General features: G+C 35.7%; 1 protein-coding gene across 3 annotated transcripts in view; it reads right to left on the reverse strand.

The window, feature by feature from the left end:
• Positions 1–24,542, reverse strand: part of adamtsl3 (ADAMTS-like 3) — a 156,704-nt gene that overhangs the window by 123,547 nt on the left and 8,615 nt on the right. For all 3 annotated transcript variants that reach the window (XM_042759487.1, XM_042759486.1, XM_042759489.1), the window contains exon 3: positions 11,535–11,654. In XM_042759487.1, coding sequence (XP_042615421.1) covers positions 11,535–11,654 — 120 coding nt within the window. The remainder of the gene's footprint in view (positions 1–11,534; positions 11,655–24,542) is intronic.

A 24,542-nucleotide genomic window follows, 5' to 3' on the forward strand; every position in this document is an offset into this window, starting at 1 on the left:
TACTTTTTATGGAAAGTAATGCATTACGTTACTTTAGCGTTACTTTTTGTCACCTGGTCTGGGCTTGCTTATGTACCTGAGTAATGTTACTTTACTATTTACTTGAAAAAAGTCATCTGATTATATAACTTGAGTAACTTGTAATGCATTACCCCCAACACTGCCTGTAAGTCTTTCCTTTAATTGTAAATTTATATGTAAATGTCAAAGGAACCACACATTTGTTGTCTTATTTTATGTTATTTGCATTTGATTCTGTTCTAAATCAGGGGAAACCAAATAGAAGCCTGGAGGTGGGTTGTAATGCACCACCCAAACTAATATGATATGCACCAACAACACTTTTCTCAAGTAGTTCCCTGCTGACTCCACTTCTGCACAGACAATGTGTCCTTCTGATTGTCCTCACCCGTAAAATGTTAGCAAACGAGACATTCTCTGACCTCATTTGATTTAGCAGGTAATTGCTTTTGCGGAGTTGAATATTTCTTCTTGCATTCTAAGCTCTCTTTGTTCGTTTTGTTTGCAACAACTTAATTTAGACCAGCGTTTCATGCAAAGTCCTAATTAAGACGCATAAAGCACTGAGGGAGGACAATATCTGATCTGTCCAGCATGTTAAGAATGTCTTAAAGAAGCCTCTGTTTGAGTTAAACCTTGTTGAACCTCTGCTCCGCAACCCCAGAGACGACCCTGGCATCATCTATCCTTTTGTTATCTGTTCCTGTTTCTCAAACACTGGAATTCCTCTCAGAACAATAAATTCTTAGCAGCTCAATCTTCTCCCTCCTGGCATCCAGCAAAGTAAACGCAACCGCTGCCCAAATTCTACGTCATTCCGGCGCTGCAGCAATGTTAAAGGGATAGTCCACCCAAAAATGAAAATTTGCTGTTAATTTATTCAGGCAACTCTAGATGTAGGTGAATTTTTATTTAATTTTTTTTTCAGAAAGTAAAAAAGATTTTTAGCTGAAACCGTTGATTCATAAAATGCACTTTGAGAGTCAAAAAAGCATTTCAGGGAACACAAAATTAATACTCGTGGCTCCTAACGATATATATATTGAGGGCTTATGAAGTCTGGTCGTTACAAAAAACTGAACATTACTTAATATCATTACCTGTAATCCAGAGACTCTGGTGATTTGTTTGTGCATCGGACATCAGTCCGGACCTTTTACCTGAGGCTATGGATAATAATGTTCGGTTTCCTGCACAGACCAATCATTTCGCTTCATAAGACCTCAATTTATCATCAGGAGCAACAGGTATTAGGTGTTCCCTAATATGTTTTTTTTTTACTCTCAAAGTGCTGGTACCCAATGACTTGCATTTTATGAATCACCAAGGCCCACGGTTACAGCTAAAAATCTTCTTTGTTTTACTGAAGAAAAAAGTCTGAAATCCTGAAAGACCTGAGGGTGAGTAAATTAACAACAAATTCTCATTTTTGGTTGAACTATCCCTTTAAAAGGACGCTTCCATAATGCGATAATGTTAAGAAGCAACCAAAGAACGCCGTGTGAGAGTACATGAAATAAGGCCACGAAATGAGGCAACTGCTAAATCGGCGCGCTCTCAAAAGACAGGCAAACGAGATCCAGATGGCTGTTCTGTTTCAGGGGCCACACCTGTTGTCCGGGGGGTGAGACAGGAGACACACACAAACATAATGCAGTTTGCATATGTGTTCAAACGTGGCCACCATGTTAAAAATATGACCTTGAGTGAACTTGAACAAAGGGAATTGACACAACAGGTGTGCAGCCGGTGCGAGTCCCTTAAGTAGTCGATACAAGCTGATCTGAGAACAGCTACAGTACAGCCCCCCACATAGCCGGAACGGCAAAGCACATTCAAGTTGAAGGTTTAATGACAAAAACAGCTAAATATTTGAGACGAAAAACCCACATGAGGTAAATTAACATGACTGCAAAAATACTGTAAATGGTTCTGTTCCAAAACCTAGCATTTAGTAAAATACAAGTTAAATACTGTTTGCCAATGCAACATGCACCAATGCAACATTCAAGATGGTGAAAAATGTTGAAAAAGAGAAATAATACTGATTATATATATCATACTTTTATTTTATTTAATGCTGCAAAATATCAAAAAAGTGCCAATATAATCGAAAACAGATTACTGTACTCAAAATGTGTGTGCACGCTATGTATTTTCCCTAATTTTTACATACTAGTACAGCATTGTTAGTTAGTAAATTACTAATGTCAAACTACACCGAAAACTAACATCAAATGAGTCTCCTGCACCAAAAAAATTGATGTAGCTTTTACTTTCAAACAATTCTTCATTGAATTTCACAAATAATTACAAAGAAACAGCAAATAACGTATTTAATTGAACTTTGAAAAAAAATTTTTTTTTTACAGCGTGTGCATGTCACATGGGAAACGTAATTTGTGTGACGTATGTAGTGCAGATCAAATCAGTCAGTAGGCTTCACAATCTTAGGTTACTTTCTTAGAAGGTAGCTGCCTGTGTCAGTGTTATTTTAGTATTGTTTATATACTTTCATAGTATTCATTAATATTTTGAATTCTTTTATTTTTATATTTTCAGCTTTCGATTTAATTTTAGTTTAAATTTCAGTTATTTTCTTTTGTCAGTTTTATTAGTTTTTTATATATATTTCTGTTTAGTTTAAGTTCAGTTAATCGAGTAATTCAACTAAAAGTTACTTATTTTAGTTATTAATTAAATAATTTAATTAAATAATCTTCTAATATTTATATTTACTTTAAATTTTCGCTTTAAAAAAATTTATCTGAGATGATAAAATGTGTCTCAATGTGGAAGAAAGACCAACATGTAGAGGAAAAAGCATTTTTTATGTTTCCAGATTAATGTGGATGTAGCCTCAGTGTTATTTATCAATATTGACTTACACTGCATTAGGTTTTGGAACAGAGTTTATATCTTCTCCTCTCTCTTCTTTGTGTATGTGTGTATATGTGCGCGCTTTCAAAGCAAAGCACACTCAATCCAACTTTCACTCCCTGCTCATAAGTCAGAACCTCAAAAAGGCCAGTTCCCCAAGCAAAAACATGCACCCTACAATAACATCCAGCCATTTTGGCCCAGGTTAAATTCCAGAAGTTTTCCAGATTTGATTAATAGCAGTGGAGGGAAAGGCTGATAGGATACACACACTTTTCCTGAATATCACTGATGGCAGCTGTAATGCAGGGCTTTCACGGTTGACTGCTCTACATGAAGTTACACAATTATGTTTCCTAAGTTAAAATTATCATCATGTGGTCATCATACTGTGACCCTGTGTTTCTCTCAGCATTTAACTACTCTGCAGGAATCCTTCACTCAAAAAAATTAATATTCTGTCATCATTTACGCCCCCTCAAGTCGTTTCAAACCCATATGCTGTTATATTTACAATGGAACACACTCCACACAGCTATTTGTCAAAACTGACTATGAATATCAAACTCCAAAATGGACACCATAAAAGTAAGAAAAACAATCAAATGAAAACAAATGCATGGCATGACTCATTTGGATTATGAAATGGCTGTGAACAATTATTCATAAAGTATAATGCAAAGATAAATTTGGGTTATAGTAACATTAGTTGCTTTTATTTTTGTGCTGGGAGCAGTTGAGGATGTAATATCTCAATTAAATATTGAAAATAAAACTCTTGACACACTCAGAAAAGAATAAAAATATTTTTTCGCTGCTTTATTATTAAGCAGAATGTGTGTGGTGTTTTTTCTATAAATATAAAAATGTTTTTTTTTTTCTCTATATTTTTTTTATTTTCTTATCAACAGCTTGACACGTCGAGGTCTGAGGATAATTATATCTGCAGTGTGACCTTGAAAGCAGCTTGGCAAAAATGAATGAAACGTCTTTCAACAAAAACGATTTCATTTCAGACAGGAGGTTTGTTTGTCATGCTGAGGTTCATGTTGAACTTTGTGAGGGTAGTTGAGGACATGTTTTTGCCGTGTATTTATCAAAGGCATAGTTCAGTCAAAACAGATAAATAATGATGAACATGATTTTTGACATAACAATTGTGCTGCTTAAAGGGGTCATATGATGCTGCTAAAAAGAACATTATTTTGTGTATTTGGTGTAATGAAATGTGTTTATGCTGTTTAAGGTTAAAAAAAAACATACTGTACATTATTGTTTCTCCTCTATGCCCCGCCTTCTGAAACGCATCGATTTTCACAAGGCTCATCTCTCTGAAAAGCGAGGTGTGCTGTGATTGGCCAGCTATCCAGTGCGTTGTGATTGGCCGAATGTCTATGGCGTGTGTTGAAAATGTTACGTCTCTTAACATATTGTGATGCCTTGTTCGACCGGAGCAACGAGACAAAAACATAAAACCCATTATAAACATGATATAAACATGATTTCTAGTTGTGTCTTCTTTTGGAAGGCAAAAACAAAGTAGCCTAGTTTAGCTTTCCCAGTGAAACAGCGTCACACACCTAGAGTCTAGAGTGAGCCGCGGCAGGCTTGTGGGAGCAGAGGCAGTGGCTTGAGAGCAGTGTGTTCAGCTGATTCTATGAAGGAGTGTACCTTGGTCTTGCAGCAACCACATGTGACGACCCCGGGCTGGATGGTGAAAGCCAATTCGGCAATCCATAGCACGAAGTTGATGTATTTCCTCGACCAGCACGGATCAGCCCCAGGCATGACGAAGCAGATATCGTCCTCTTTTGGAAGGCCAAACAAAGTAGTTTCTCTTTCACAGTGAAACACACAGCGTCTATACGACTTGGCGGCGGCAACAACAATACTACAACGAGAATAAAAGGTACGCCTTTCTTTGCTTGAACATCTGGGCGGTGTTATGCAAATTTTCCCACATACTGACATAGATATGTGGCGGCGTGTTAAAACGAGCCGTTTCGGGGGGAGTGGACGAGTCTCAACTTTTATAAAGAATATCTCTTTGGATTTGAGACTTTAGTCTTTGCAACTTCACAGATCTCCTTTATTCACCAAGTGATTGTAACACTCCAAAGAGAAAGGAAAACTTGAAATCGCATCATATGACGCCTTTAATATTTTTTGTGGAAACTGTGACTTTTTTCAGGATTTTTTGATGAATTCAAAAGAACAGCATTTATTTGAAAAATATATATATTTTTTTTTGTTAGATTATAAATGTCTAGTACTGTCTCTTTTATCAGTTTAATGCATTCTTGCTTAAATTAATTTCTTTCAAAAAAAAAAAAAAAAAAAAAACTTACTGACACAAAAAAAAAAAAATTCCAGCATCAACCTCATTATGTCCTTGTTTTATGTAGCCACAACACTAAATCCTTTTATAATAAAACATCTGCAGCTAATATCTGCCTACCATGCTGAACTTGATCATATGCATTGCTCTCTAATTTCAAATGTCAAGCATTAGAGCCTATGACTGAGCCACATCTTGTCAGGAGTTTTTGAGGATTAGGCAAATGGGACACATCCCTCAGGTCAAAGTGCTCAGGGTAAAATACTAGATGTCCCATATAACTAAGAGAGTCTTGATTAGCATCCAAACTTTGGCATTACCATCATCCTCTTCAGGAACGAGAACCGGAAAGTCAGAAGAGGCGTTTCAGAGATGCAATTTATGGAAATGCTACATTAAAAATAGATCAAAAGTGTCACTGCAAAAAAAAAAAAAAAAAAGAAAAAGGAAAAAAAAAAGCCGTTATGAGCATTAGCAGGCAGTGGAGTGATGAAATGTGTTTTTAGCAGTTGGAAAGAATTCAGGCTTTAATTAGAGACTTGCTTGGCATGTACATTTACACACACACACACACACACACACACACACAAGAGTTGAGAGAAAGGTCTGTACTAAATACCAAAGTGTTGCGTAATCAAATGTTCCATTTATCTGTGTTCAAATGTGCTATATTATAGATCTGAAAGTGATTTACAAATATACAGTCAGGGTGCGATTTGTGAAAAAAAAAGAGGGGGGGATGCTTTTGAAAATTTTTATGAAATGTTTTTAATACGACAGAAATTGTATTTAGTGTGATCTCAGTTTAATAGAAACATTGTAAGCCTACGTTAGGCCTATTAATTGTAACGATGTAATGTCCACGGTTATTCAAACAACAAATTACATCGAGAAAGCGAGGAAAGAACACAACAGAGCTTTTTGAAACTCCGAATCAGTTAAGCCATTGCGTGGCAAAATGATTCACTGTTTCGAAGCGCTCCAATCGGATCGCTTATCGCGAATCATTTGATTCAGATCGGGACGTCAGAGCAGGTTTGCATGATGTTTTTATCCCTACCGGGGATAAAAGTTATTCAGCAGAGGCAGGGATGCATAGACCAGAAGGGGGGAAATCCCCCCATCCCCGGCGCAAAAAGCCCTGTGAAGCTGTGGTTTACAGTGAATTTATAACAGCTAAGGGGGGGTTTTAACAACAATAGATAGATAGAGCCGCATTCGAAAGATAGATAAAGATATAGATAGATAGATAGAGCTGTAGATAGATAGATAGATAGATAGATAGATAGATAGATAGATAGATAGATAGATAGATAGATAGATAGATAGATAGATAGATAGATAGATAGATAGATAGATAGATAGATAGATAGATAGATAGATAGATAGATAGATAGATAGTCGGACCACTCATACTGCCCACTACAGCTCATCTACACTTACATACTTGACAGAAGCAGCCACTGAATGTGACTCATTTCTCCACAGTATAAAATGATTCTTTAATGTTGGCCCAATATGAGGTGTGCATCACTTCTTTTGCAGTAAAGAACTGCATGTAACGAGACTCCAGATTATTACTAGGTGCATTCTGGGAATCGAGGGCTGTTTGGAACTGAGCATGACGCTAATCGAGGACCCACAATGCTTCTGTCTATCACATGGGATTAAACAACTCCATCATTAAGACATTTTAACTTAAAACCATTGCTAAAATACAAGTCTTCCATCCATAATACTGATTTATCTAGTGAAAAAGTAATCTCGTCTGACTGGAGTGGTGTGGATTACTTGTGGATTATTGTGATGTTTTTATTAGCTGTTTGGATCCATTGGTGAGCAAGTGATGTAATGCTAAATTTCTCCAAATCTGTTCAGATGAAGAAACAAACTCACCAACATCTTGGATGGCCTGATGGTGAGTATATTTTCAGCAAATGCTCTTTAATGTTCCATGTCTATGTCTACACATCGACATGCTAAAAATGATGCGCAACACTCTTAACCATACGCAGACACATACAGCATAAACCAAATATTAAAGGTGTATCATACCTTGCGGCTCAAATTCAACACCCTCCAGCTTTCTTCATTACTGCTCATTTCAGAGATAGTTAGCATGCAAGTTCTGGTTCCTTTAGTCCTGCTGAGCCTGACTCTCCCAATTAAAATCTCCATCCCAATACCTTGGCAAGCCACAGATGGGGTCAGTTTTACAAATACCCCATCAAAGACCTCAAAGATGAAACCTGGCACTTGCTTTTCCATGGTGAACACCTTCTCAAACCCAGACGTTCAGATCGCCCTGACCCTAGCTTGCTCCTTGACCCAAATAAATCAACACAATCCGAACACAACCATTAAAAAATCGCCTTCTGCCTGCACAGTGTCACATCTTTTCAAAGAGAACTTATTTTAGAAAGGACCGGACTGGCTGTAAGTGGAAACACTGGCACTAGCGTGCTGCTCGGAGCCAAAAAAACTCCAGCTGGCTAAACTCAATCAGGTCTCAAGTCTCAAACAGGTAGCGCAACACAAAAAAACAATATGCTTTACGGGGCTCTCTGAGAAAAGCTGCTTTATACTATGGGTTTGTCTGTCAGGCGCTTCGGCTGGCCGGGGAGATGCCCAAAGGGAACATGTGCATTATCTATTAGTTTAAGCCTGTGTCTGTAGGGGAAAGCCCTCCATCTGTGGCTAACCTCAGCAGGCATAGATCTGGATGGTATCCACCCTCTTCTGGCAAGAGAGACGACTTACTGGAGAGAAACAGCACGCAAGGAGCGGCACTGGGGCCAGTGGCATTTTCTTTTGTAAGATGAGGCCTTTACCTTGCAGACAGGATGGCTGGGAAGGTTTCACATCACTTGACACATCCTAAATATGAAATGTCAGTCAGTATAAAATATTTTTTTTTCTACCATAATGGACAGAAATGCAACCCTTTTTTCAGTAAGGTCATTTTCTGTGTCTCCTTAAGAATGGAAACTGTGTAGAAATCATTTGGAACTGTAAATACTGTACAGACATGTCGTCAAATATTATTACATTGTCTATTGCCTACAGTTATATATAGTATATATATATGAAGAGTTCAGATGCAAAACCCTCTAAAAGCCATCTGAAAATTTCCTTTAAAATTTGCCTTTTTATTTGGCTGCTGTGTTTATGTTCAGTAAATTCACTTTAATGTCATTGAATAATTTCTTCTCATTGCCATTAAAGTGAAATAACTTAACTTAAACACAGGAGCTTGATAAAAATGCTAATTTCAGAAGAAAATTTAAGATGGCTTTTAGAGGGTTTTGCATCTGAACTCTTCATATATATATATACATTATGTGAAACCGATGCTGTTTTTTATTAACTAAAACAAAAACTGATATATATATATATATATATATATATATATATATATATATATATATATATATATATATATATACATACATATATATATACCGAAATTATAAATATTAGATTAAAAACTTTAAAACAAAAAAATTAAAACAAAATAAAAATGTTTTAAAAATAAATACAATTACAAAACAAACTAAAATGAAAATGAAAACTGAAAATGTAAAAAATAACAAATAATTCAAAATATTAATGAATACTAAAATGGTGTATAAACAATAAATTAAATTATAAAAATATATTATGCTACTTATTGTCAAAAGACCTCACCGAGTTGTTTAACTGAGCAAAAAAAGTATAATTATCACTTTAGAAATAAAAGAAATGCACATTTTTAATTGAATTTTGTGTGACAATTCATTTCTGATCAAATAATGAATCACAAAAAAATTATTTATGGTTGTTAATTCATTAGTGGTTGGTATTTATTTGTAGTTAATGATAACTAAAAAATAAAAAAATAAAACATTTTTACCTGCAATAACCGGAAAACCTGAAACTAACATACATGTTCATGTTTCCAAAAGTAAGTAAAAACGGCTACAAATATATTTTTGCTTTTGATGCATATTGTATTCTAAAACCTGAAAATGTTCACAACCCAACTGCAATGCAAAACATTTTTAAATGATCCAAACAGCGCATTAACTTTAGCAGCCCTGAAATGAAAGAATGAAAGAAAATCTGTGAAAAAAAGTAAAAGTAAACTAATACTAACAATACGAACAATCTCAATTATCCTTGCCAAATTGATAAATTGGAAATTAAAAAACACAAGTTCACAAACTATATATATAGCAAAAGTATGAGCAGTATGGTAAAATGCTTTTGCAAACACCAATAAGTATTTTTTTTGCATGCACACACCTATCAGCAATGATATACAACAGCAGTGCATTAGTATGAGCTCATATAAGCAGAAGTGCTTGGAAGTCTGTCATAACAGCAGGAAGCAACATGTGTTTGCATGGTTGCTGTGCCACCACCACATTCCTGTATTAAATCACCATAATAAAAGCCATCCCTGACATGCATCCCAACACGTCACAAATGTAACAACTGGCCTGGAAACAGACATCAGTGCTGGAGTGACCTGAACCAAGGTGTCCATAACAGGCCCCAAAACAGTTTGATGGCACACAGTGTGTCTGGGTGAATGGCTCCCAGGGCAGGCGCTCAAAAGAAAACAGTCAGGCAGAGCTTTATAATGCCAATAAACTCCGGGTTTACCTGGATTTTCCTGTTACAGAGGGTTTACCGAAACGGCCTGGTTTAACCCTCTGGGGTCCGAGCGTCTTTTGGGGCCCTGGAGTTTTGACATGCCCTGACATTTGTGCCTTTTTCAGTTGAGCTAAAGTTTAATAACACTGTAATCAGCATTCTCCTAAAGCTGAAGGGTTGATCTGATCGTCTTAACTGATCATACCAAGAGGAAACCACCGCTAACACACTGCTTGTCATTGAAGGTTATATTATTTCTGTGAACTATGAACATTCAAAATCTGACAGATCAAAATCTACATTATCGACAGGTCTTGTGCTCCAATATTCAATAACACTTTCACTATTTCAAAACAGATAGTTCAGGACCTGGATTCTGATTGGTAAATATTACTAAAAGCAAAAATAATGCTTAATTTAAAAATATATTAATTAAATCCATTATTGTTGGGGTCAGTAAGATGTTTTTTTTTTTTTTTTTAAGTCTCTTATGCTCACCAAGGCTGCATTTATTTGATCCAAAATGCAGTAAAAACTGTGTAATTACAATTTAAAACAATAGTTTTTTTATTTGAATATAGTTTCAAATGTAATTAATTGCTGAATTTTCAAAATCATTACGTCACTCTTGCAAATATGCTGATTTGCTGTTCAAGAAACATTTTGCTGTTGTCAGTGTTGAATGCTGCTGAATAATTTTGAAACCATAATAAAACCAAGATTTTCAGGATTTTTTAATAAATAGAAAGTTAAAAAAAAAACAGCATTTAAAATCGTTTGTAACATTAGAAATCTCTTTACTGTCACTTTTAATCAATTTAATGCATCCTTGCTTAATAAAAGTATTAATTCCTTTTAAAAATCTTACTGACCCCAAACTTTTGGACAGTAGTGTATAAAAACGTATGTAAATTGTGTTCAACCATTTTGTTTACGATAAAAAAAAAAAATGTAATCTGCCTTGGAAATTTTAATTAAAATCAAATTTTAAATTAATTATGATTCTTCAAATTGAAAACTTCAATATCAGAATTTGCTGAACTTGACAATCAAGTTTATATCATATTAAATGTTAGGTTACTCATAGCACACAATTCAATAAAATAAAATGTAGCTCTGAAGTCATTGTTCTGTTTTCCTCTCAGTGGAGCTCAGAAATGCACACACACACATTATTCATGTTTGACTTGTGCCATCCTGTCAATTTAATCACTGACTCATTCAATCATACGCCCACTTCACTTTTCTACAGAAATATTCATGCAACTCGATCTGATCCAAACCTAGTGAGCTGCCTTACCTAGTCAGCATTGTAAGGCATCATATGTGCACTTTCGACATAACAACTGTTCCAAAATGGTAGGAAGCATATACATCATTAAAAATATATGTACCCAATATATGCTGTATTATATATACCCAATGATAGTAAACAGCAAGGCAGCTCACTAGGTTTTAGACCAGAGACTATTAGTATTAAAGCTAATGAACCTTGATCATTTCTCAGAGTAGCAGTTTTACAATGCATACTTAAATCACCACCAAAGGAAGTACTAAGTTTGGCTCTGGTTTAATGAATAAAAATCATTTAATCTGAACAGACAGAATTCAGATGAATATTCAGAGTTAACTGTGCATATGAAGCTGTGTCTCTGACCTGGTCATCATAACGGTAGGTGAGATACTGCTCTCCTGTTGTGTCTTCCAGAAAGCTTCCTTGTGGAGAAAGTGCAAATTCAGGGAGGAAGTAAGCACTCTGCGCCTGGCTCGCTACTCCCTGTAAAACAAGACCACAACTTAGAAAAGCACTGCGGACATCATTTGAGGGCCTGCATGTAACATTTTCACGACAGCCTAATGTAAGTATAGAAAAGATGCTATCAAATAATATCAGTGTTCAACTGTTGCACATAAAGTTCAAGCTGAAATGCTGTATACATGTTAACTGAGGAAGAAAGGATCACTAGAAATATACAATTTAATGATTCTGGTTCTTGTTGATAATAGACAGAAGCAGTCTGTCAATGACTTTTTGAATGTTAACTAGGTTACTTCACTGGACACTTATGACGTGTTTTTCTTCTGTGGAATATAAAAGAAGACATTTGGAAGAATACTGGTAACCAAACTTTTTCGGTTCCCATTGATTTTCATTGTATGGACAAAAAATCCAGTGGAAGTCAATGGGAACCAGAATCTTCAAAACAACTTCATGTTACACCGAAAATAAATAAATAAATAAATCATACGGGTTTGGAACGACATGAGGGTGAGTAAATTATGACAATTTTAATTTTGGGTGAACTATCTCTTTAAGGTAGTTTACCAAGCAACATCACATTGATGTGACCTAATTAATATTCATGAGCTAAGCCTATTTGTGAATTTGTGTTCCAAATTTCCATACTTTCTCCATACTCATATTTTCAAATTACGTGTTTTTTTTTTTTTGTGTGTGTGTGTGTGTATACAGTATATGTATAGAGAGACAGAGAGAGAGAGAGAGAGAGAGATGTATGTATGTATACATATACTGAAAAAATAGTTGTGAAACAATTTTCACTCTGAAATTGCTAGTAAATTTCAAACTATTGACAAAAGACTACATCATGGACAAATTAAGAGGAAATTTAACTGTTAGTGCGTCAGAAGTTCATTGTGTGACAGTAAGAAGCCCACAGAGGAGAAAGCAGCTCCGGTCTGTTAGAGCTGAAATTCTTTGCCTTAGAGGATTATTGAGGAAGATTAGCTGCAGCACATGAACCAAATCCTGAATCGTTCAGACCAATTTGAAGTAGGCTACCATGTGTTTACTGTGCTAATGCTAGGCCGACGGCTTTCTCAGAACAGCCTGGTGACACACTTATAAACAATTTATGGAAGTTAAGGAGGTTATAAAATCACAGCGAGCTCCTGAAAAGCTTTTTTCCCTCCCTGCTCATTAAATGGGGAACTATTTACAAGTGTTTGAAGCTTCAAAACAAAATGTACCAGGTATCAAAAGTGAATCTAATTTTGAACCTGAGGGCTGGGAGTGTCTGCTAGGGCGAGTGTGTGAGTCTGACTACTTCTCCAAGCACTTACGCCCTAAAGAGCAGCAGAGTTTGGCACACGGTCAGAGGAGCCGCCCGGCATGCTTTCATCAGCAACACAGACTTTCACTGACAAGCCTGAATTAACAGCCCTGCTATCCATGTGAGTGTGTGTGTGTGTGTGTGTGTGTGTGTGTGTGTGTGTGTGTGTGTGTGTGTGTGTGTGTGTGTGTGTGTGTGTGTGAGAGAGAGGGCTGGACAAAATTCAGAAGGATTTTAAGAACTGGCTCCAAAATCAGAGCCACAACACAGAGGAAGTTCATTAGTTCAACATAATTCTTGCAAACAAACATAAATAATGACCTCATAAATTTTGAATATTTGTTTATTTTTTTTCCTCATACAGTAATTGAAAACATATTTCTGAACTTAATTCAATAATGTCAAAACAATGTAAACACAGCCATCAACTACAGCACCACTAATAAATACTGACAACAAATTTTTAATAAATTCTATTGAGAAAACTAATTAAGAAATGCAATATTTAACATCTATCTATCTACGTATCTATCTATCTATCTATCTATCTATCTATCTATCTATCTATCTATCTATCTATATATATTAATTTATTCATATTTATTCAAATATTAATAATACAAATATTTAAGAAAAATAAAATGTTATTTACCATTCGACCATTAGACTGCTCTAACTCTAACTCTAAAGTATTGTTCATGCTTAGTTCATGTTAACTAAAGTAGTTAATTAACGTTAATGATCCTTATTTTAAAGTGTTAACATATCATTTATTATGTCTGAAAATATTCCATGTTCTAAAATAACACAGGTAATTCATATTTAAAAATGACATTTTTTTTTAACATTCAGTTGTACTTTCTAGAGGAACTGGTCTAAATAATAATTTTTTTTTCGTTCTATATATGTCATACATATTTCAAAATAATACACACACACACACACACACACACACACACACACACATATAAAATGGAATTTTATTGGAATGGAATATGTAGTTAAAACTATACATTATATAAATAAAAATATTTATTAAATAAATTTTATTGACTATTTTCAGTCCCTAGACTGCACTGTCTTATCAGTATAATTCCATGTGTCGATTAAAAAAACCCTTATAAAGTCAAAACAAAGATGGTACCCTCTGTTATTGTTGATCACAATCAATCAGTGTGTGCATGCGTTTGTATGAAATGTGTTTATGTTTATGTTTGTCATGTACTGTACGTTTCTGCAGTCTGTCTCCAAACACACAGTTCAATCAAGACTGCTTACAGTCTAAACATGTCTCGTCTGTCATCTCTCCTGTCCCTCTGCACCCCTGTAAACACCCCTCCATCTGTGTTCCCCAAAACACACACACACAGAGAGAGAAATCCTTCAGGTGCCGACTGTGTTAGCAGGGGACATCTTCTCCAATAATTCCCCATAAGGCCCCAAGGTAACTCACGGGGGCCCACACAGACTTACGACAACAAACTCCCTCCTGTATGTGCGAGCAAAGGAAAGAGCGGAGCAGCTCAGCCATCTCTCATCATCTCTTACAGGAAACCACCTTGACAGAGCAAAAATAATATGGCTAACAGGAATGACTTTCATTTCATAACCAAGAATAGAAACCAAAGGGAGCTGCACAAAGCTCTGTGAGAATGTTCACAATCCGACATACGATCCTTTAAGTGCCATAAACAAAAAAAATTCTTCAAACTCCCATTTAAGAACCACCTCTCTGTACTCAAATCAGATTTTAATAGTGTTAATGCTGGGTTTTTCTTATTTTATGAGAAACTACTTGGACGACTGCCTCTAAATCAGTTTAAAGGCCTGTTCACACTGAGAATGATAACAATAAAGATAATGATAACTATATTAGCATCCACACCTAGAAGCAATAAAATTTTGTTTATCATAAGTGTGCGCTGCAGTTTTGTCATCTGCCTCTTTAAATGATCAAACTCTTTAACGCTTTCCCCGCCATTGAAGGAGTTTCCGTCATTTCCGAGACAACACTTTCCCGCCATTGACAAAATAGTAGGAGGTTACACATCTTCTGAAAGAGTACTAAACGTCTGGATCAAAACATGGAGAAGGAGAACCAGAAACAAGCGATCACATATGTAAGCATATGCATATGTAATAATGCAATCATCAAACAGCATATAAATCAAAACTACCTAATGTAACCAAATGAAATGACAACCCAGGAAGTGGTTAAGGACTGTGAAAGCTTTGAGGGTGGTAATCTACTCCATCTATGTTTTGATCATCATTCTGAATCCTATCCAGATGTAGTCTTTAACAAAAACGTGATTTTCTCAGCTTTTTGTTCAAAAAAAAAAAAGTTGAAACTTGAAACTTGCCCATATTCAAGTGTTGATCAAAAAGAATGCATGTTTGTTTGTTTGTTTAAGTACAGAGTTTTTGTTCTTTCTTTTGACATATTGCATGTTCAGATATTCATAGATCAAAATGATCAAAGAAAATGATCAAAAATGCCGGCGGTAGCTGGCAACTTAAAAAAAAAAAGCAGGGAAAGAGTTAAAGTCGAGTGGATTCTGAATGGAAAAAAAAAGTTCTGAAAGTGATTCCAAAGATATCGTTCGTCTATGTCATTATTGTTATAGCTGTGGCATGGACTTCCCTATTCTCACAGAATTAGAATGATTTTTAAAACTTTATTGTTACAGTTAAGGACCGTTCACACCAAGAAAGATAACTAAAATGATAACATAAGCGTTCTATCAATTATAAGTTTGTACAGCTCTTTTGTCGTCTGCCTCTTTACATGCTTGATTTCTTTAAAATAAGGTTTATTTTGATTGGCTGTCAATGTTTTTAATCAACAAAAAGTCACTGTTTGGATTTAAAATAGCAGCTACTTAAGATCTGATGAATGGATCATTATTGCAGTGATTAATATGTTTGGCAACGATTCTTTTAACCCTAACTGATGCAGTGTGTAGCTTTTTCTTTCTTAAACAACCATGTCAGAAGACAAACTCATGTCCATATTCCAGGATGACAAAGCCAAGATTCTCTGCGCTCAGACTGTGAAAGAGTGGTTCAGGGAGCTACGAAATCATTTTTATGCATGTATTGGTCACCACATCTTTGGGATGTGATGGAGTCGACTATGAAGAAGGGTTTGACTCTGCCATTGTCAATACAGGAATTAATGCAACTCTTGGTGAAAATAAATAGTTGTTGGAACAATGCCACAATGAATACAATCAAAGCTAAAGGCAGTCTAATGTGACTTTAATGTGACCTTTCTTTTGGCAAGGAAGTGTAGCTGCAGTGTGTCCTTACCTGTTCTCACAGAAATAAAGTTTTAAGGTTACACATTATTTTAAGGTGTCCCTGTTACAGTGTAATTATACATATAAGTATTGAGTAATATTAATGAACTACATGTACTTACTAAATGGTTAGGGTTAGGATTAGGGTTTGGTTTGGGGTTACTTGCATGTAATTATGTATAATTTATTTTTATTATAATAGTAAGTACATGTAACATATGTAACAAGGACACCTTAAATGAATAGTAAAGTAACTTTAGTAACTTAGTAGTATAGTAATAGTAATAGTAACTTTACCTTTACTGTTATAGTTAAGGCCTATATACACCAAGAACTATAACTATATTAGGTAACACTTTATTTTAAGGTGCCCTTGTTACAAGTTACATGTACTTACTATTGTAATAACAATTAATTATACATAATTGCGCGCAAGTAACCATAAACTAAACACTCATCATAACCCTAACCTTATAGTAAGTACATGTAGTTAATTAATATTTCTCAGTACTAAAATGTATAATTACACCTTAACAAGGACACCATAAGTAAAGTGTAACCCTAAATTAGCATCCACACCAACAGATGTTAATGTTCTGTTTATTGTTAGTGTTTAAAAGCTTGAAAATTTTAAAGCTGAGTGGATTCTGATTGGCTGATGTTTTTATTGTTCACCAACTAGAAAAAAATGTGATTCCAACAATAGATAGAATGTTGAATTTAACTTTATGCTTAGCAATATCTTCCTTGCTGTGAATGGCCCTTAACCTTTTCCGTAATTTACCCTGATTTTGGAGGTGTGTGAGTAACCGTACTGGGTTTCATTCAGCTCATTACTAAAGGCTCTGCTCCCTTCCACTGGCATTTCCAAGAGGCAGCACAGGTGTGCATGTTTTTATGTGCCAGAAGATGTTTCATCAGGCTCTCTATTAGGGAACTGTAGATACATTGTCTCAGCAGGGCATAAGTGCCAAATAAGTAAAGCACTAAGTCGACGGCTGCACCATGAGTCCTAACTTCTAAAACTGGAAGCGAAAGGCTCGACTTTGAGTGAAGGAATGTCACGGCGCTGTCAGAGCGAGTCTACTCAACAACATGGAGAAAACTCTGGCTGGTCTCTGGGTTTATGGCAGCGGTCCAGTGTTTCTCCTCAGACCGGACTAACCCTAGATAAGCTTTTGACTTTTAGCGCTCGGTGCCAAGGATCAGTACGGTCAGAGGAAGATCTAATCCTGGATCATAACTTCCAGAAAGAGCACTTCGTTAAAACAGGGCCAGGTTAACATCTGGTCACTCGAACATTCCTCAGCTCTGAAGTCAGTGGGACAATGAAGATTCATCATTTACTCTGAGCAGCGTCTATGGGGTGGTAAAAGCATCCTGACTCTAAATCCTTTGGAAAAAATTGTCAACAGCAATTTGGGTCACATGCTCCTTGTAAGACAATCATATAATGTCCCTGACGTCACATAAAAGCTTTCAGAGTATTTTTTTTTACTACCATTGGCAGACACTATAAAAATGTAGTCACATAGTGAATCATAAATGAAACATACCTACTTTTTTTTTTTCAAAGCATACTTCAAATTTAAAAATCTCTCAACTTGATATATGTCATGGCTAACATGTTAAAGATTACTGACCCGGCCAGCATTTTCTACAGAATTATGATTTTGCAGCAGTGTAGTGGGTGTTGAATATTTATAAATATAAATATGAATGCATTAAATAAATATAGATTTTGTTTTTAAAGAAATTAATACTTTTATTTAGCAAGGATGCATTAAATTCATGAAAAGTGACAATAAAGACTTTTATAATGTTAGACAATATATTTTTTTAAATGCTGTTCTTATGATCTTTCTATTTATCAATTTCCACAAAACAACTGTTTTTTATATGTAATAATAAGAAATTTTACTTGAGCAGCCAATCAGTATATTAGAATGATTTCTGAAGGATCACGTGACACTAAAGACTGGAGTAATGGTGCTAAAAATTCAGCTTTGCGTCACAGGAATAAATGACATTTTAAAATATATTCAAATGGTAAACAGTTATTCAAAATTGTAATAATATTTATAAATATTATTGTATTTTTGATCAAGTAAATGCAGCCGAGAACAAAAGACTTATTTCAAAAAGATTTTACAGGGGTCATATGATGCAATTTCTAGTTTTTCTTTCTCTTTGGAGTGTTACAATCTCTTGGTGAATAAAGAAGATCTGTGAAGTTGCAAAGACTAAAGTCTCAAATCCAAAGAGATATTCTTTATAAAAGTTAACACTCGTCCACGCCCCTCTGAAACGGCTGGTTCTAACAGGCCCCATATGTCTATGTCAGTATGTGGGAAGATTTGCATAACGCCGCACAGATGTTCACGCAAAGAAAGAAGGCGTACCTTTTATTCTCGTTGTAGTATTGTTGTTGCCGCCACCGCCTTGTCGTATAGACGCTGTGTGTTTCACTGTTAAAGAGAAACTACTTTGTTTGGCCTTCATTAAGTGGGTGGTTTATGTTTTGTTTTTCATGGATGTGGTTGGTGCTTGTTGGTGAGGAAATACATCAACTTTGCACTGTGGATTGCCGAATCGGCTTTCACCGTGGACAAAGTGGCGTCCAGCCCGGGGTCGTCACATGTGGTTGCTGCAAGACCAAGGTTTGCTCCTTCGTAGAATCTGCCGGCCGCACCGTTCTCAAGCCGCCCGCCTCTGCTCATTCAAGCTGGCCGCGGCTCACTATAGGCCTCTTGGCCTTTGCTAACTCAAGGCCACGGTGTGTGACGCTGTTTCGTTGAGAAAGCGAAACTACTTTGTTTTTGCCTTCCAAAAGAAAACAAGACTAGAAATCATGTTTATATCACGTTTATAATTGGTTTTATGTTTTTGTCTCGTTGCTCCGGCCGGACAAGGCATCACAATATGTTAAGAGGAGTAACATTTCCGTCACATGCTTGAGGCATTCAGCCAATCACAATGCGCTGGATAGCTGGCCAATCACAGCACACCTCGCTTTTCAGAGAGATGAGCCTTGAGAAAATCTACACGTTCTTTTTAGCAGCATCATATGACCCCTTTAAAACTCTTTATCGACCCCAATCTTTTGAACAGTAGTTTACATACATACATATGAACACATCATACTTGTGTGAGTCAGATGAAGTATTTTTGAGTGGACCAGGAGAGTCAGTGTACAGCCAGAGCCTTTAGTAGTTGGTGACAACATCATCCACCCACCTGCTGATGGATAATGCATATTCATGTTCATATTCATTCTCTGCATGCAGCAGCCTCTTTGAACATATTCCAATCAGCAAGAGCAAAACTGCCCTGCAGGGTTGAGCTTGCTCCCTATGGCCATACTTTAATGTTCTTGGTGATTGTTTTTCTCATATCAGAAGCGGTTGGTATGCAGGGATTAATAAAACAGAAATGTGGCTCATTCTTGGGAACAAAAAGCAACCCAGAGTTATAACCTACAGGCTATTACCAACCCAAGGGCTATGATTCTATAACATTATGCACATCGAAATTAGTGCACAAAGTCCCACTCAACTGGAATACAAACTGTTGACAACTTGCAAAATTTCAAGGCTAAAATACGAAAGTACAAAGTAATCAAGTTCTGGCATCAGACCGTTCTGCTGGTTCTACCCTCAGGCTGAATGTTTAACAAATGCAGGTGTTAGAAGATGGTGCCAGATATTTGGTCTCATTATGAAAGTGACTGTTTTTATGAGTGGAAAACTAAGTCATTGATTCATTCGTTCAGAAACAAAACATCACTGTAGAACAACGGTTCTGTTTAATTCACAAAAGTTTGGTTTTTTAAACTTCTCACTTACTGAACTGTTGTATAAAAATAAATCTCTTTTGACTCTTCATTAGTCTCGCAGCAAGATTGTCCTTTTTTGGTGTGTTCCAGCTGTCTGTTGATCTCTGTTATCTTCTGAAGGCACTTTAATAAGCAAGCGCTTAAGAGGATGGAGGTGCATGTCATGGTAACACTTTTGTCAACCCGACACCTTTGACAAATGTGCTCTGCAGCAAGCCACCAAGTGTTTCTGGGTAACTAAGGTAAAGCTTGGCAGTTGCCAAACACTCATTCACATATTTAAACATACATACACTTACATACTTACAGGGCAATTATGCACAACTTGCTTCCTAAAACAATTAGGAGGCACTTGATGGCATCAGCTGCTGCTCACTGAGATGTGTAGACAAGAGCAGACCACTGGAGGATGGACTAAACTTTTTGAGCACCAATTAAAACATCCATTCATTTCTACACTAAGTTGAATGTTAGTCAATTTTGGAAAACACACCAGAGTGAGCCATCGACTACATAAGCTCGTTTCCGCCACTGAATAAAAAATATTTTAATCGTTCTTAAACGATTGCGACCTAACTATTGTTACTTTATTTTTGGATATTTGTTTTGAGGTGACATGGGCTCTGTTCCAAAACCTAATCAGCTTCCTGAATGGGAGCCTCTTTTAAGGCAACAGAGAAGCTGAAAAATAGTGGAGAGAATATAATAAATGTTGATTATAAATATAATCCAGTAACAAAAGTCATTTATATATCTGCTCAGTAAGCATGCCTGCAGTGGACCCTGATACAATGGTATAGAGTATATGCATTATATTTTTTACTTCATGTATGTTTAAATAAATGTCCTAGTTCTATTAAATAATGTCTTGTCTGGAATCTTTCAGGGATTCAAAATGATGGAGCAGGTCACAAATATTTGCCTATGCTATGTGTGTTTTCATGCTTATTAGAGTCTCACATCATTTGATTAGCAACATATGCTAAAATTCAAACTCTGTTGAAATCGCTAGTGACCTGATTCTCCTGAACGCTATCTGTATGACACAAGGATGTTATGTTCCAAATCTTTCACTTACAGGATTACATTTCAGATTGAACACTAGCAAGGCAGTCCAAGGTTTTGGGCCAGAGAAATAATCTTTCACCAAAACAAAAAACATTTCCTCATATTGGCCTGTCAAGGCAAAGTCTCGACAATTGAGATATTAATGAGGGTACAAACTGTACACATTGTTGCAATATTTCACAGTTAATCACATTAAAATATTTCCATTTCTGAAAAATGTCTGAGTCTGGAAGCAGCCCAAGATAATTCTGCCTTCCACTGTTATATTTACTCTAGTTCGTGACCCCACCTCATCTGTTCTTAACCTCCTTAACAGTTAACGTTTCTTATCACCCTCCCCTACAAGCACCAACACTGCCACATTTGACTCCAGGCCGGCTCGCCACTGGCCAAACCTCTTCTGTTTCTAATCATACCCCTTAACATGTCGGCTTAACACCACGCCACCTCGCTAACTCTTAACCCTGCCTCCTCCACCTCTAATACCAACAAAAAAGTCCCCATCCTCCCTAAAAAAATCCTGCATCCACAGTGTCTGCCTGTGGGAAACGTCCAGCCTTGGCTCAGCAGGAAGCTCGGGATTTACCGCTAAGCATTTAATGGTCCTAACATCCATAACTCACCCTTGTCCATACCACCCAAAATAAAGTGGGGGGTTGAGAGGCAAAAGATATATTCTATCTTTCAATTTCATTATGTTCAAACTCAACATGAAATAGCAATTGCAACTTACTTTACTTCCTTACACATGAATATTCAATGCAAGACTTGGTTTTATCCATCAGGAATTGATTGGAAAAAAATAATTAATTTAACAGATTGAACAGATATATAAATGACAAAAGAAAACAGTTTAAGGAATTTGCATTTGCTTTGTTGCATTAATATTAATAATCAATATAAGATTGTGCATGTAAATACATTTTTTGGGAGAGTTTATTGGTAGAGTCTTTTGAAAACCAATTTGAAAACAGTCATTTTTTTGCAATTCTATTTAATAATGATTGCTGTGCAGAAATTACATGGTTCACTTTATTAACGATCTGAAAAAAAGATAGTTAGTGAATATCATATTATATTAACTTACGGTGACCATAAGTTCATGTTATACACTTGAAAAAGTAACATTTGCACAAAGCACAAACTTTATGCACAAAATGAACCTAAAATTCAAAACACTAAGCATAAATAAGAGCAGCAAAGTTTCATTTCCAAAGAGCAAACATGCAATAACATTTGAAAAGTTTAAAAAGTTGTTACTGTAAACAGTATATTCAATTTGTGAAAATGAAAATATTAAATACAGAAATTCTAAAAAATATTAGTTGAATTCAGTTTAATTTATCATACTTTTTAAGCTTTTGTAATTTATTTATAAAGTCGTAATTTTGTTATAATATAATTCTTTTTTTATCTTTCTGCTTTTTTCAAATGTTACTAATTACCTTTTTCATAATGTGATTTTCCGTGAATTGTATTAAAACCAGTTACGATCAATCTGACCTACAAACATAATAATTATTACAAGGAACCCACAACAACTTAAAAACAAAAACATACAAAAATTCAATGTCCCTTTGTTTTTGTAATGTGGTTTTATAAAATCATAATTTTGTCATAATAATCTGTTTAACATTTATTTTCAAATGTTACTATTCAGTATTTTTTATTATTGTGATTTGTGGTGAATTGTACATATAAAACCAGTTAGGAACAATATGACACTTGATCATTTTAATTATATTGTGATTTATGGTGAATTTTAAATTTGATAAATTTTTGTTAATTTTTGAAATTTGATAAATTATGACTACTGAATTAGTAATGTCTCTGATTTCCATTTCAGAAATCTGATCACCTTATTTTAACTTGCAAATTGTAAATTTGAATTACAATATCTCATTATTGCGCAACAAGTTTTCTGTATGTACATGTAGCTACTTATAGTAATATGTAGCTACTCATGACGCAATATGTGCATTTTGTTGCCAATAAATTTGGTAAGAAAGTATCTGGTAAAAACAAATTATCAAGGATGAACTGGACACTGAAATTCCAGTATGAAGACTGAATCATCTTGTTTGCTAACGTCATGACTCGAGCCCCTGAGGAGCAGAACTTGTTATAAAATATAATTGAAATGATTCCCCATCAGTCTGAACAGTCATGATCTTCACCTCCTTCACAATCAAACTGCATTTTGATTGTGTTTTTCTGTATTTCCTATTTAATGAAGATACACAAGCTAACAGATTCTATGAGGTTGAAAAACTGTTGCTGGAAATCTACCATATGCAAATCTAAAAGCTGCTTGAGGCGCTTCATTGCAGAGATTGAAATACTTACTGAGAATAATAAATAGTAAAGGTGAGAGAACACACAGTTTACTGTATTTACAAAGCAAGGCTCTTTCAGGAAGTGCTGGGTAAGCAGTCCACACAACTGAATGAAATACTGCGAGTTGTAGCAATGCACATGAACAGCATGCCAACTTCATATGCAGTAAAATTTAAAGTCTCAGTAAGAATGATCTGAAAGTTGAGGTTAGATGTTATAAATCTTATGAAAGCTATATTCTCATGAATATTAGTAAGGTGACATAACATACTCCCAAACTAGTTTGCTGAAAGGCAGATAAGGTAAGACACTAATAACACTAACACATGTTAAGCTTTCAGTCCACTGGCAATGCAACAAGTTGGCAAAAGCTGCTGCTTGGTCTGAAAGGAATAGTTCACCTAAAAAGAACATTTGCTGAAAATGAACTCACCCTCAGTCCATCCAATATGTAGATGGGTTTGTTTCTTCACTGGAACAGATTTGGAGAAATTTAGCATTGCATCACTTGCTCACCAACAGATCCTCTGAAGTGAATGGGTGCCGTCAGAATGAGAGTCCAAACAGCTGATAAAAACATCACACTAATCCACACCACTCCAGTCCATCAGTTGTGAAGTGAAGCTGCATGTTTGTAAGAAACAAACCCATTGAGATGTTTTCAAATGTTTTCAACTTCAACCGATAAAAGTCCGCTATCCATAATACTGCTTCCTCCAATGAAAGTCACCTTGTCTGAATCAGGAGAGAAATATGCACAGATCAAGCAACGTTTCAAAGTGAAAACAGTCCTAAACAAATATGTGGGTGGTTTTTTATTTGAGATAACAAACTGAAGGAAGCAATATTATGGATTATGGAGTCAGTCAGTTTGGACTTTCATTCTGACGGCACCCATTCACTGCAGAGGATCCATTGGTGAGCAAGTCATCTCATGTTAATTTCTCCAAATCTGTTCCTATGAATAAACAAACTCATCTACATCTTAGATGGCCTGAGGGTGAGAACATTTTCAATTTTGGGTGAAGCATTCCTTTAAAGCTGCTGTT

Source organism: Cyprinus carpio, chromosome A7 (genome assembly GCF_018340385.1).
Source record: "Cyprinus carpio isolate SPL01 chromosome A7, ASM1834038v1, whole genome shotgun sequence".
Lineage (NCBI taxonomy): Eukaryota > Metazoa > Chordata > Actinopteri > Cypriniformes > Cyprinidae > Cyprinus > Cyprinus carpio.